This window comes from Pteropus alecto, unplaced genomic scaffold, assembly GCF_000325575.1.
Source record: "Pteropus alecto unplaced genomic scaffold, ASM32557v1 scaffold50, whole genome shotgun sequence".
NCBI lineage: Eukaryota > Metazoa > Chordata > Mammalia > Chiroptera > Pteropodidae > Pteropus > Pteropus alecto.
This window is the reverse complement of record NW_006431918.1, coordinates 15,507,488-15,523,292: the sequence shown is the minus strand read 5'-3', so window position 1 is coordinate 15,523,292 and position 15,805 is coordinate 15,507,488. Positions and strand designations below refer to the sequence as shown.

Below are 15,805 nucleotides of genomic sequence, written 5' to 3'. Positions count from 1 at the left end.
CTGAGTTAACAATTTTTCCTTGTGATGGAAAAAAGTAAAAATTATAGTAATTTTGAGGGTCAGTAACTATCCTACATCATATGCTTATGTGAAAATATAGTATGCCATCTGGATTATGGCTACTGCTGAGTTATTAACCCAATTTAATATCAGGGTGGCTTTTTACCAGGAGCTTTTTAGTCAATTGTATTTAACTAAAAACTTACTCTTAATAATGTTGTCCTTTAGTCATAAGATAATAATTTGCTACTGATTTCTCTGATTACTTACTAACAGAAGTTTCTGTTTACTGACAGTAATTTTCGTTATAATGTTAAAGAAATTTATGAAGTAACAATATAGAAAAAAAGAGTTAAAACAATGTGTTTTTTTTTTCTTTCTTTCTTTTCAGCCACCCAGACATGTGTCTGATGTAAACAGGGAGGAATCTTCAGAAATTCTTCACAAATACCCCAGAAATCATAAAATGAGGATCATATGACCTTTGTCTATGCAAACAAATGGTGTTTAAATAGTTTCAGAGAGATTGGAACAGAAAGCAAGAACTATCAATAGAACTCTCAAATTGTGTGTTCCTTGTATTACATGAATATGGTCATTTAAAATAAAATGGTATTATCGTAACATGAGTATGATAGCAGCCTTTTTTGTGTGCAAATAAGTCCCGTAGAGAAATATATATAATAAAAGTAACTAGCACTATCTGAAAAAATTTCATCCTGCAAGTGTGCGGTCAATATAACTGTGTCGTCAGAAACAAATGATCTTTTTTTCTGAGATTTTGAACATCAGTCCAGCCAATTGTTTTGTCTTTTTGATGCTCAAAATAAAAACCGAAGCACCATCTAGTTAATACCAGAACCAAGTCTTCCTCCGATTCTCACTTTTGCAGATCTCACCAATACTGCCTCACTGTTGGTCCTTAACTAGTTATAATGATCTACACAGCCACCTCGGAGAGATACTATATGAGAGATACTATATGAGATACTATATGAGATTCAATAAAATGATATGTGAAAAATCATTCTGTGCTCTCAGGAGTCGAGATACCAAGACAAATACAGGAGATAAATTTGTAAACTCAAGGTTTTGGTAATCTCAGTCAAGTTTACACCAGACGAAAGACAAAACCATCAATTTCTGTGGCGGGTTGAGTAAATCATTAAAATTGTGGCATAAGCCTGGACTCTAGTTTAGGAATGATGATTGCAGCCTTGGCATTCCAAAGACATGATCCTACAATATGTTTTATAAATATTTGAATTTGTTTCAGATGGTAAAATCAAGATAGTTTATATAGCAACCCAGATTCCATTGAAAAATTTTGACATCCTAAAATGAGAGCCAAACTCCTCATTGCGTCGTCCTGCCTGTTTCATATGTCGGATACCTATTTCTGATACCGTGCTTACCAAGTCAAGAGGATGGACTTGAGGTTTAAGTGATCAATAGCAGCTCAGGGCTTATTTATTTTATTTTGTTAGCAATGTCATATCTGAGAATTTATACAGAATGTAAAGAACAAGACAGTTCTATTCACTAAAAAAGGGATTTTATGTTCTGACATTAAATTATTAATATGTTTTGGGAATATACAAATGCAGAAACTTCTCTGTAGTTTTCTGTAGGCTCATTGCATGCTCTGTGGTTGCATTCAAAAGAAGAAATAAAAGGATGTTAGAACAACAACAGCAATAGCAAAACTAACTTCTGCATGACATTTAATATATTGCTTTCTAGTTTGAGAGCCTGTAGAGATTCCTTATTGCTCAGTGGATAGAGTCTAAAGTCCTCTGTATGAATTTTTTTTTTTTTTTGGCTTCATTGTATCTCTTTGGTTTCTTTCTCTAACATTTAAAAATATGACTTTATAGAGTTTGAATATGAATAATGAGAGAATCATAAAGAGTTTTCATGTTTGTTTTTAGTAATTCATAAGATTTAAAGGCAGATCAACTTAGTTCAAATTCTAGTTTGATACTTATTATTTATGTGGTCTTGAAGACTTTATTAATTATGCAATCTTAACATTTTGGAACTCTCGTTCATCATCTAGCTCTTATTATATAAGAATAAATGTTAGTTATCTTCTTTTTTCCACCAAAGTTATCCATTATGTTGCTTTTTCAGTAGTGTTCTATTTGCTCAGAACATCTCCCAAGTGGCTTCAGTATAAAAGAAACTTAATCACACCCAATATGAGAATTCATCACTATATCCTATTAACATCAACTCTCGTAGAGGTTGGACCACATAATTTATTTGTTCAATGCATATGTTTTGTCTCTGCAACTATGTTATAACTTTTCGAGGACAATAGAAATAACTCAAATATATGTAAAAATAGCAGAAATGGTGAAAACAACTGGCGTTTATATATCGCTTTGTGATAAGCCAAAGGCTTTCACATACTTTATCTGATTTCACTACTCAAAAATCCTTGTGAGGTGGATAAGGTAGATATCATTTTTATTACTCTAACTTCATATATGAGTTAACTGAGGGATCTAGCAGAAATGTAGATTTCCTGCATTTAGTTAAAACCGTAATTTATGTCTTCTAGTCCTGGATCCAGAGTGCTTTCACTGCATCGTATTGTCTTATAAGGAACAAATATAGTAGTAGGGACGTGGTTGACTGTGAGTATAAAAGCCCATTGGTTATTGATTTATACAACTTAAGATAGGTTTTAAAATACAGAAGATTTTTTTTCTTCAAAGAGATTCACAAACATATCTTTTAAATGTCATCAGCATCTGTACTAAAGACTGTAATAAATAAAGCTGCTCTAATTTAAATGGGCAAGTATTTTTAGTCACCAGGGGTTTGCAGACTGACAGCTCCTGGGAGGTGTTTTAACATTATTTAAAAGTTAATAAAAGTGGTCGGGTAGCCCAAGAGTTTATCACTTCCTAGAGTGGTATACCTTAGTTTTTCACCCATTTATGTCACATCTCGGACCTCAGAAGGTATTTGAGTTAGACCTCTGGTAAACACATTGTCTACGAGTAATATTTTATCCTTGAAAACTTTTTCTTATGACCCATTCTCAAGTATATTATTTTTTAATAGGCTCTGGGATTCAGCTTTTACATATGGTTTATACTTAATGGATTCTGTCTCTTCCATCCCTGATATTTTTTTCAAGTTAATTATTTGTAGTGACATTACAATGAATAGAAAGTCTACAAGATGAAAAATAGAAAGGGTACTTACAAATAAAAGGCCAGCCTAATGATGGCTGTGAAATATATGCCTCATGAAGGTACAATACTCTTTTTACAAGGTCATAGATAATGGATCTGTACTACTGTAATCATACAGAGGACACATGCTATAACCCAGGAAAGAAGCAAATGGATCTGAGCACTGGAGATTGCTCATGTGAAAGGAAAAGTTAGAATACTGATGAGTCATTTATTAGGTGGTTAAGCTTTCAGAACCAAGGTAGTTCTATACAAATGGACTGGGATTAATTTACTTTTACTCACTCACCTTTCTAGCAAATAAAAAGAATGCAAACAACCTAATTTTTATATTGATCATCAGCCTTCAGTATGAAAAGATTCTTCAGTAGGTCATGGCACATTCTTTGCCAATTAGTCTGGCATGTTTTCTTAATGTGACAATAGTGTCGCTTTCCTATTCATATGACTTAATGGTTCTTAAACTTTAGTAAGCCTCAGAGTCACCTGGAGAACTTGTTAAAACAAATTTCTGTGTCCTTTTTTTTCAATGCTACTGATTTAACAGGTATGAATTAGGACCAAGGAATTATATTTCTAACAAATTTCCAGGCGATGCTGAGGCTCCTGGTCTGTGAGTAGTACTGACATACATAAAAAGAGGTATTAATGTAGTAAATCCTCAGGTAGGCTTTATCAAAGTATAGTTTCAGATGGTCTGCCTTAACAGTTTCAGATGATAACCAGCAATCACTCGGCCCACTTTATCCTACTTGCAATTTCTGATATCCAGGGATAAGCATGCTAATTTTTACCTTTATTCTGTTATGGGCTCCCATATTTGTAGATAGCTTGTTTTTTTTTTTCCATTATGGTTTTATCTATTCTTTTTCCTATTATATAAAATGTGTATTTAATAATCTTATTCCATTCTTTCTCTCAGCCTCCAGTATAGTATAGCACCAATTTTCATTAAACCAATATTTAGATAAGAGTATTCATATATCAATCAAATAGTGTGCTGTAATTACACTTTCTTTCATTTTTTCTCAAGTCTTATGAATTGCCCCACTTCACATTTGCTTAAACTTTTATATATGCAGCACTAATTCATCTTAATCTCTTTGGAAGAATTGTAACTCTCCTTTCAATATGTTTTTTTTCATAGGCAAGAATAAGTTTATTTTCCTGTTTTTCGTTTTTTTTCACAGAGATATCCTTTCTGGAGCTGATTTGCATTCCCTTTGTGCATTCAGAACTAGATGACCTCTAGGCCAGCTCATTCATTACCTTTCTTCAGTGTTATATCATTTTACCTCTGACTCTCTTTTTTTTCCCTTTGTTCTATTTGTACTAGGGTTCTTTTGACCTTCATTTTCTCTTAATTATTCTGTGCCTCCCATCCCATTTTTACTTTCCAAGAGCTTTTTCTCTGTTCTTTAAATGTTTCTTTTTAAATTTCTGTTTCTATGAAGGAACTTTTTTCTTTTAAATTTTTTGAGGAAATTAAATTTAGATTTTGGAGAGAAGTTTTCTTTTTTTAATAGATTTAAAAAAAATACAATTACAGTTGACATACAGTACTATATTAGTTTCAGGTGTACAACATATTTATTAGACATTTATATAATTTTGAAGTGATTACCTTGAGAAATCTAGTACCCATTTGACAACATACATAATTATTACAATAGTATTAACTATATTCCCTATGCCATATTTTACATCCATATGACTATTTTGTAACTACCAGTTTATTCTTCTTAATTCTTTCTCCTTTTTTACTCATTCCTCCAACCTCCTGCCCATCTGGCAACCATCAAAATGGTCTCTGTATCTATGAGTTTGTTTCTGTTTTGTTTGTTTTATTTTGTTTAGATTCCACATGGAAGTGAAATCATATGGTATTTGTCTTTCTCTGTCTGACTTTCACTTAGCATAATACTCTGGGTCCCTTCATGTTGCTGCAGATGGCCAGATTTTATTCTTTTTTATGGCTGAGTAATAGTCCATTGTATATATGCACCACTTCATCTTTATCCATTCATAGACACTTAGATTGCTTCCATATCTTGGCTATTGTAAATACTGCTGCAATGAACCTATGGATGTATATCTTTTCAAATTAGTGTTTTGGGTTTCTTCGAATAAATACCCAGAAGTGGAATTACTGGATCCTTTTTTGTCTCTTGTTATAACTTTTGTTTTAAAGTCTATTCTGTCTGGGATAAATATTGCTATCCCAGCTTTTTTTCTATTTTTATGCAATATCTTTTTCCATTTCTTTGATTTCAGTCTGTGTACACCTTTCAATCTAAAATGATATTGTATTCTTTATTTCTGACTAGTACTTCTTTATGTTTTTTTATGTCCATTTTTATGTTTTCTTTGTCTTTGTTCTCACTGAAATTATTGATCATCCTTATAACCAGTGTTTTGAACTCTGCATCTGGTAGATTGTTGGTCTCCATTTTTTTAGTTCTTTTTCTGAAGCTTTATTCTGTTCTTTCATTTGAGATATATTTCTTTGTTTCCTCATTTTGACTCCCTCCCTGTGTTTGTTTCTATGTATTAAGTAGAGCTACTATGTCTCTACCTAATTAATTGGTAGAATGGCCTTATGTAGTAGGTATCCTGTGAGGTTGAGTGGCACAGTCTCCCTGGTCACCTGGGCTGGGTACTCTAGGTGTGTCCCTTGTATGGGTTGTATGTGCCCTCCTGTCGTAGTTGAGCCTTGATTGCTGATGGCATGTCAGTGGCTTCTTCTGTATATCTTTAGTTGCTAGAATTCCGATTATTCTCAATGATGGTTGTTCTGTAGTTTAGTTGCAATTTTGACATGGTCATGGGAGAGGCGAGCATAGCCTTAATCTTACCTCACCGTCTTGACTAGAAGCTTGGGGGAAGTTTTCTTGTGAGCCTTACATTGCCTCTGTTCCCTTCAAATTTATTGTAACTTTTGTTTTTTTGGCCTCTGAATTTTATGTTAAAAACTCTCTCAAATGTCTTATAACCCTTGGCTATTTGATCATACTTATGAGTGAAGTAATGAAAATACTGCTCTGAAGTTCTATGTGTAGAGATGGACTTCTCGTGCAGTTACCAGTGTGAACCTGGGAGCCAGTTCCCATATATTTCTTATTGATTCTCATTCTTCAGATAGAAATTCATCTATCTTTTGTCTATGGTGTAAGTGGTGTATGGTAGGCCAGCAGCTTTCTGGTAGCCTAGTGAGAGAAGATAGCTTTGGTTAATAATACTTGGTATATAAACTCACATGTAATTCTTATTTTTGCTACAGCTTGACACCTTTGTTTTTACCTGTTTTTAGTAGCCTGAAAACATACTTCTCTCATTTAAACTCCAATCCTCATAGGTAGGGAGCACAGTGAGTTAGCCACAGAAATCACCTGGTGATTGGAATTGAGTAAAGAACCCAGGAGATTCTTAACTGTCCCATATAAAAAAAGTCAGTCTTTTTGTTTTCACCTTTAACCCTACCTTCAGGAATACCTGATGCCTCCAATTTTAAGTAATTTCAAAGTTCAATAGTATAAAAAAGTATGTTTCCATCCCAGTAATTCTCAGCCATTTGCAAAAGTTTATATCAGTTCAACTACCTGCTTTCCTGTTTCATCTGATGCTTTAGTGTAATTTTCATAGGGTTTCTAGAGAAAGTGAAGATTAACTCTTGTGCAGTCTGCTATATATTATAAGTTGCTAAGAATTCTCTAAAAGAAACCTATCAAAATAAGGAAAATAGAATGTGCTGGTAATGTTGGAGGAGGTCATCGCGAAGACGTGACCTCTGGTTGACCTGTGAGCTGGACTCAGGCTCCTTACACCCTGAGCTGTCCCTGGAATGTACATGGGTCCATTACATTGACGACACAGTGTTAACATGCGAGGGCTTGCGTCTGAGGCAGGATCCTGAAAGCTTTGCTGGAGCATCTGTGAGGCAAAAGATAGGTAGTGAACCCACAGAAAATTCAAGGCCCAGGCACTGCTGTGAAGTTTTTCAGAGTGTTTTGGTTGAATAGCACCCAAGTTGTCCAAGAAGCTGCGATTGATAAGGTGCAAGCGTATGCAACCCCTAAGAATGTAAAAGAAGTACAAGTCTCCGTTGGGACTTTGGGGTTTTGGAGGACTTTTATTCCCCATCTGGCATAGTGCCTCCATCGCTTATACCACCCTGTAAAGAAAAGGTACAAACAGGACTGGGGATCAGAGCAGCAAGCTGCCTTTGAGAAGACAAAAATACTAGTGAAACAGATTAAAGCTCTGGGCACCAAGCAGGGCTGAATTAGATGACCTTTGACTTCATTAAGTATGAGTTGGGCACTGTGGCAGAGACAACAGAAGGAGAGAGTGCCCCTAGGATTTTGTTCCCATCTTTGGAAGGGAGTAGAAACTCAATATGCTCCCACAGAGCAACAGCTCCTAGCAGTGTACACAGTGCTCCTCCAGGTAGAGCCTCTCCTGGAGGCACAGCATATCATGGAAAGAACTTGCCTTCCTGTTAGGGGTGGGTTGAGAATAGGTTCCATCGACCCACCATTGCCATGGCTCAAAATCCCACGTTGCTTAAGTAGCGTGCCTGTTTGCAGAAAAGGAACACCATCACCAGCCCAGTGTTTCTAGATTCTAGGCCCTGTGGGGTATTTAGGTCCTCCAAATGCTGACCCTATACCTGTGGCAGCCTCTGTAGCCTGTAGAGAGGAAGTGGGGGACATTCTCACTGATATTAGCTCCATTTTCATTCATTCTTTCAAAACAAGCTATGGAGACAGTCTTATAGATAATTTTTATAAGCACAGTAGTTGTACTGTTTCAAACTAAGATGGCTGTAGTCAGGGCAGCCTGCCCACGTGGACTGCAGTTGCTATTCAGCTCAACCCACTGGCAGCTGACACCACTGGAATATAAACAGGAATCAGCTGCAGCTGCCAGTGGGTTGAACTCAGAGTGGTTTGGCTGGTGATCTCTCCGTTTGCACTGATAGTCGGGCTGTTCTAAAGGGATTAACTCTCTGCCTGGACAATGGGAAGCTGAGGGGTAGATGATTATGAATAAAGCCTTGTGGAATCAGGATATGTAGAAAGATTTTGAGGTTTGCCTTGCATGAGCCCGTGGCAGTTCTCACTGTGGTCTTCCAAGTCCAGGCTTATAAGACACTGACATTGCCTTGCAATCGGGAAGCTGAAGTCTTAGCTCATGTATGAGCCCTAGCAACTGACCCTTCAGTCGATACAGCAGAGTGGGTGCTTAGTAGTGCCCAGGTGGGATGCCACATTGCCAAGGATGCTAGATTGCCCTTGAAATAGTGATAAGGTTAATGTATTAATGGCGTGCTTTATGTTTTCTAAACAACGCCCAAGGCAACTGCCAAAGGTGTCTGGGGCCATTCACCAAAGTTCTCAACAGGTTGGCAAATGATTATATTGTCCTCCTCCCTCTGAGTGAGGGTTCTAAATATGCCTTGGTTTGTGAGAACACTGTTTGGCCTAACACAAATTTTCCCTGCTGTCATGCAAACCAGGCTACCACCAGTAGGGGTCAGAAAGCTGAGTACCATGTATGGGTACATATGCTTGTCAAATAGACAGTGGCTGGGGATCACATTTCAAAGGTCATGATGTGCAAGACTGGGTAAAAGAACCTGACATTGAATAGAGGTCCTATCTCCCCTATTACCTACAAGCAGCAGGTTTGGTAGAAAGGAAAAATGGAATATTAAAACAGCAGATTGAATTAAAGGCAAAATGCTTTGGTTGGCTATACTAAAGTACTATCCCAGGCTTTAAAACATTAGAATGACCAGCTAGTAGGGCTGGTTGCCCCATATGCCAGACTGAGGACCCTGCCAATACACTCAAGACCTGAAAAGTATGAAAGTCAAAGACTTCATCATTGAGCAATGTTCCATGTTGCTGAGAGCACCGAGTCCCATTGTGCCTGGGAAAGACATTTTCTACTGGAATTTGCACTGAGACACCCCACAGGGATGGGAGAGTTACTTTGTACCCCTGGGTAAAAGGAAACTACTCAATCTCCAGTAGGACCCCATTGTTCTGCTGTAAACCAGACCTATTACAATGCATTTGACCAGAAATGGAACACACACCATTGAGAGAAAGGAGAATGTGGGATTCCTGTTCTGGCATGTCCTAGTCACAGTGCATCTCTTCACACCTGACAGTTCTGCCTCACCATCCAACATGGTGGTGTGCACAACCAAGTCTAGCTCCTAAAGGTCCCAACCCCCCTTTCCTCTAGTCCAGGTGGGCACATTCTGTTTCCCACCAGTGCGATCATCTGGCTGACATCTTTGTCACCTCCATTGCCTGGAGGACACTATAGGACATATGGAAGCCGTTACTTAATTCAATCAGTAAGCTTTGAATGATAGCCAGCAAAGCTTGACTTTACTGAACACTGAAATGTCCTTAATGAGAAAGCTGTCCTCTAAAATGTCCACAGACATAACTACTACCTTGAAAGGAAGCACCTGTGCCATTATCTAAAGAGAATGTTTTATGTTCGTACCTGAGGAGTCTGCCAATATGTCATCTTGATTAAACCAGATGAAGATATAAGTAAATGCCCTGATTGATCTAACACTCAGCCTAGGGGACTTTGTAAATCAGTGGTTTGGATCATGGGATTCCTGGTAGACAAAAATGTTACTTACTTTGAGCATAATTATCTTAATCTGTGTTTCTCTTATATGTGCCTAAATTGCAGTCAGATAGCTACCAAAGAGCCACCTCCATGCGAATGAAACCCCTTGCTGATCATGCAGGGTTTGTTGAGAAAGATGTTGTGGAGGGGTAAAGTGTTGGAGGAAGTCATCAAGAGGATGTGACCTCTGGCCGTCCCATGAGCTGGACTCCAGATAATCAGAGGCTCCTCACTCCCTCCCCTTGACCTTGAAATGTATGCCCCACCCACCATTCCCACAGTAGGAATTGTTTTCAGGGACCTATCCTTGAGAAAGTAAGGTGTTGTTTGACCATCTGGACTGAATAGTGACTGAACCCAGTTAAGGCCTCTGCATAAACTTTTAAGATTCTGGCAGGTGGGTGTGGAGATCTACTTGTCTCGTGACCTAACAAGACAAGCCTTGTGTTTAAGTTCTCTTGTGTATTAAACTTGCCACCTACTAATCTGGAGTGATCTGTGTGTTTCTTTGGTCTCTCCCTGCCCTCTGTGTATCAGATCAGTTTGCAAACCACTAGGTAACCAGAGAGAGCTTAATTATTTGGAGTTTACACAACAATATCTCCATGTTTCATGTCAAAACTTATTTTTAAATTATCTATTTTAATCTAAAAGTGATATTTATAAAATGATATTATCTAAATCAGTGAAAGAGATTTTTATTACTACTCAGTATTTATCATTATAAATGCATGCCTGAAACAAAACATGAGTTTTACATTTTAAAGTTATTTGACTATTTAAAACTTCATATAACTGGATTTTAGTAAAATTTCTAATTATAAAATTAGTATCAATTAGAAAATATGCATATTCATCTAACATTTGCTATTATACTCTAAAAATTATTTCTCCCATTTTCTTCTATTTTTACTTTATTCTTTTCTGTTACTTTTCCATAGTTTTTCTTTCTTATTTTCCTTTTAAATTTTCTTTATTATCCTTTATTTATCCTTAATAAATTTTCTTTATTATATTGTATAAACTCACCATCATCCTTGAATATTTAGTTCTTTGTTCTTTTTTCTGAACGCACTATTGTTATAAACAAATTCCTTCAAATATATAGATAACAGTCACCTGATTTGGAAAATCTTCCCTTTGATTTTAACTACTTTGTTTTTTTTAAATAATAACTCCATTTTTATTCTTTCAAAATAAGTAGATCCCTTAAAAGCTATACATATGGAATGAAGGTAGATAATTTTTTATAAGCACAATAGTTGTGCTATTTCAAATTAATTAATATGACATTTCATTTGCTTTGGAAGGGATCACAGAATAAAATTTCCTCACTGAAATTATTTATCTTTTGTTTTATCTAAATTGAAACTTTAAAAAATGTTTTTTTATCTTATTCTATAGCTGTATTATTTATTTCCAGAAATGAACCAAATAAAAAAATTTGTGAATATGAAAAAATTTCTTTTACATTTTCTTGACTATTAAGATTGTGAAAATAAATTTCATTTAAACCATTGTTTATTATAAAAAATAAATACTGTAAAAAAAAGAGTAGCTTCAGCAATGTACACAGAAGAAATTTTCAAGTTGACATTAGAACATACTGGGTTTTACCAAAGCATAAACATACATTGTGACTACAGTTGTTGAATGGGTGATAGTTTCAACTATAAGCATAACCAGGTACTATACTTTAACAGAAATTTAGATTGAAGACAGTATTTACTAGTTTTTAAAACTATAATTTTGATCTTAACGGAATGGGTCCAAGTCTTGACTTTGCCACTGTGATTTAATTCATTATTTTAGTTCTCTGGGCCTTAGTTTAATTGACAGAAAAATGGAAGTTTACAAACAAAGACTATCATAAAGATTGAACAATCTTTTATATACAGAGTATTTAACGTAGTACCTGGCACATAGTGAGCATTCAATGAATGGTTGTTAATGTTATTATCAGGCCATTCAAATTAATCAAATTCAATCAAAATTAATGAAACTTTACAAGTCACAAAGAAAATTAATTCCATTTAATACCAAAATTGGTAGCATTACTAGTATTTATACTTTGGGCAAATGAAAACATCTAGGCTTTTATGCTCAAAGAAGGTGATATACTGAATTATTACCATCTCCAAATAAAACACAATAGGAAGTGGTAAGGATTGTGGGTAACATATGCTCTTATTTTATAAGCTGAGAAAAAAATTTTTAAAGTGTATATTAGTCTGGTCACTAGCAACAGCTTTCTTTTCAGTATAGTTGGAAGAATCACTTATTCAACAAATATTCTTTGATTGCCTATTATGTGCCCGGCTATGTTTACCTACCATGCAAAAGGAAATACCTCCTTTTTATGCTCTGAATACTTTCCTTTTCCACAGACATTTCCACTGGGCCTGGGAGATGGGCAATTCTATGCATGGACAGATGGTTTGAGAAGAAAAGACTGGCATGACTATGAAAGCATTCAAAAAGAGGCTATGCGCGCAGGTATGGAGTTCAGCGTAAGCCAAAGTGCTACTTTACTTACTGCAGTGTCTCATTTGTCACTTACAGGGTCTCTAATTAGTATTTCTTCTGCACACAGTAAGGTATGTCTCATGGGGATACTGAAGGTCCACACCAGACAGAACTAAAACAATTTCAAAATTCAGAGAGAAACAAATGATAAATGGTCTTTACAATATTAGTTGAAGAAGAGGTCATTAAAGTTTTAGAAAGCTATAGTACTTTGTATTTCCAATCTGCTTTTTAATAATTTCTGGAGGTATCTTGAGATTTAGCAATGAGACTTGACTTAGTAGACATATTATCTTAAACTAGATTCACTTATTAGGCCTGGGGCATGTTTAACCAGCAATACAAAGTACTAAATGGGGACCATGTCCTAGACATCGGCAGGGATACAACAGCTTGCTGTATCACAGGAGCCAGGGACCCAACTTTGGTGTTACTTGGCCAAACGGACAAGCAGTTAAACACATAGTTAAGTAGGTCTGTATATGTGTAGTAGAATTCTCATCTTGAGTTAGAGATGGAGGAAACATTTTACTTCTTGGAAAAATTAACAGGAAAAAGCAAAATTTTCTAGAAGTACTAAAGAATTAGGTTGCTGGAAACAGGATTCAGAATGCTGAATAAGTAGAAATTGAATGAAAGTGAATACCATATGATAGGAAGCCCATATTATACTATTTGACCAAAGGAGCTGTAGTTTTTTTTTTTTTTCATAGTGAGGATGTCACAGAAATAAAGAAACTGTGTTTGGTAGAGACATCTGAGCAGCGCCGATATGCTGCATTCCAGTTGAAATCAGCAGCAGAACTACGAGCAGCCACAGTGTGAGGTCCTCCTGGTCAGCCTTCCTCATAACTCGTTCTGTCAGGAAAACGGGAGTGAGGGCATCTAAACAGTCTTGAGGTTGTTCCAGGCTGTGAAATGTTCTGAGCCCTGAGTCAGGTGTGGTTGATGTAATTATAGCCTTCTTTCATTTTCTTCTCTTATTCCTTTTTTCTAAATCATGCCACCTCCTCCCCTGACGTCATTAAAGCTCCTCTTCCCAAGGATGTTCTCTATTCCTCAGAGAATCATTCTCTTCCAGGTTTCATTGACTTGCCACCTTGGCCTGACCCCATGAACAGTCATGAAACAGCATCCTCACTTTTGGAGACCTCTTATCTTTTTTCTCTATTTATTTGATCAGCCCTATATTAATCAAACCATCTGTTCCTCTTTCTAACCACAGGATGTTAAAATATTTTGAAGATGTTTACATAATTTAACTAACTGAAGCTGCCAAGTGTTAATAATAATAATAATAAAATAAGCTAAAAGTTATTGAATATATGCTTCGTACTAGAGTTTTACATATGTATTTCTTTTAAGCCTCATAATGACTCTGATAAGTTTTATTATCCATAATTTGTTAAAACACTAAATCTTTAAAAATGTATCTATTAAATTTTATCCAGAGTCAAACAGCTAATAGTTTTCAGAGCTAGATTAAAAGCCAGGTCTTATTGTGCTCCATTATACCTCAGTCTTGGACATTGAATAATAATTGGGCAACATGAAATAATGCGAGAGAGACACACATTCTAGCTTTTCTACGTTTGATCTGGGTTAAGTGAAAGATCAATTTGTCTTTCTGGTAGTCTACTTTGCAGAATTGCTTTAAGGATTAAAGATAATATACTTTAAGTAATTGGCCAAATATCTGGACATATTATAAACTCGACTAAAAATAACTGTCATTGTTAATTCATCAGTTACTTTCACTTTACTTGGTAAGCCTACTCTTTGCTTCTGCTGATGAGTTTTGGTTACAAAATCCAGAACATCACATTTATTTCTGCTTCATACTACCCTTCCTGCCTCCTGGATACATGTCTTTTATATCCTCATTCTCAGTTGGGTCAAAGGAAATTGACTTCAAAGAAAATTGGCAATGTAACAGATTTTCTAAAGTGCGAATTTTCTGTAGGATTAAAAAGCTTTTTAAATACTAGTATGTTGTATGGAAGATACATGACAAATACAATAAACTATAATTCATCATTTTTTAAACATTATGAAAATAAAAGAAGTAAACATACAAACACACATGTAGGTACAGAGTCAAATTGATTTTCTAATGGAAATCAAACTTTTGCAATTCTGAATTTAATGTCTTTTTAGTGGATCTGGCTTGCTAATATTTTGTTTGGTATTTTGAATATTTACTTATTAATAAATATTGGCCATGAATATTTTCTTTTCCCTCATGGACTCATTGTCAGATTTTAGTGACAATGTAATGATAGCTTCATAAAATGACTTGAGTAATACTTCCTATTTTTCACAATTTGTAATTACCAGTTGTATATTAGAATTATTTATTAATAATTATGGAAATCTTGTGGGTGAATTATCTGAACCTGGACTTTTCTTGGGCAAATATTTTTAACTGCTGAGTAAAAATGCTCATATTTATTTAAAAATTTATTCATAATGTCCTCTTAAAGATTTCATAATATCCACAATCCTTAATGTTGTTTAGTTGTGTCTTTATTCATTTTTCTTAATCTATTGCACTAGAAATTTGTCAACTTTATTAATCATTTCAAAACCCAATTTTTTACTTGGTTTATATTTTGTATTTTTTCTCATTGATTTAGTTTTGTATTCATTATTTCTTTTTTCTGACTTTCACCATGTTTTTTTTTAATTTTAAAAATTGATTCATAGTGTCTTAAATTTAGTCTTTTCTACTGTAGAATAAGCATTTCGGGCCCTAAATTCTCTCCAAGTGCCACTTTAAGTATATTACACTGCTCTGTGATCCAATGTTTTATATTCATTTGTTAATTTTTATTATTTTAATTTTTAGTTGTGTTTTAAAATGTCTGGCCTTCTTAATACTGAAATTATCTTAAAAATATGAAAATCCAGAAACTACCTTCTAATGAAATCTCAACAACCTTTATAAAAGTATATTTGCATAAAAAGCAGTATGTATTTTATTAAATGGTTTGTTAGTGTTTTTATTAATATTGATATTTCACATTTTGTTCTGGCAATTACATCCTTATGGTATATTTGGTAATTTTGAAATATCAGGTATCTGAAATAATTTTTAAAATAAGTAAGTGGAATGTAGAGGGAGAGGGGGCAGATGAGTAATGAAGAAAAGAAGGCATTGATTCTATCCTTGAGGAAATGGAGATTTCTTAAATTAAGTAAATTGAAAAAGAGCAACTGAAGGCTAGGTCCCATGACCTATAGCATTAGGGTTTTTTTCCAGTACACCTGTGCCTTTACAGTTAGAGCAAATTAAAGGGATTCTTTTCATTTGTTAGAAGAATTCTACCTAATAATCAAAGAAACCCAGAGTTTTTATTATTTCATAATCTTATCCTTCTTTGTTGGAGATTACCATTAACTAGACCAAT

The 15,805-nt window shown here is 35.0% G+C and overlaps 1 protein-coding gene across 1 annotated transcript in view; it reads left to right on the top strand.

The window, feature by feature from the left end:
- The window catches only part of GALNTL6 (polypeptide N-acetylgalactosaminyltransferase like 6), an 888,106-nt gene that overhangs the window by 304,168 nt on the left and 568,133 nt on the right, over positions 1 to 15,805 (top strand). Inside the window, exon 3 of the mRNA XM_006906317.2 lies at positions 12,257 to 12,365. Within this exon, the coding sequence (XP_006906379.1) occupies positions 12,257 to 12,365 (109 nt within the window). The remainder of the gene's footprint in view (positions 1 to 12,256; positions 12,366 to 15,805) is intronic.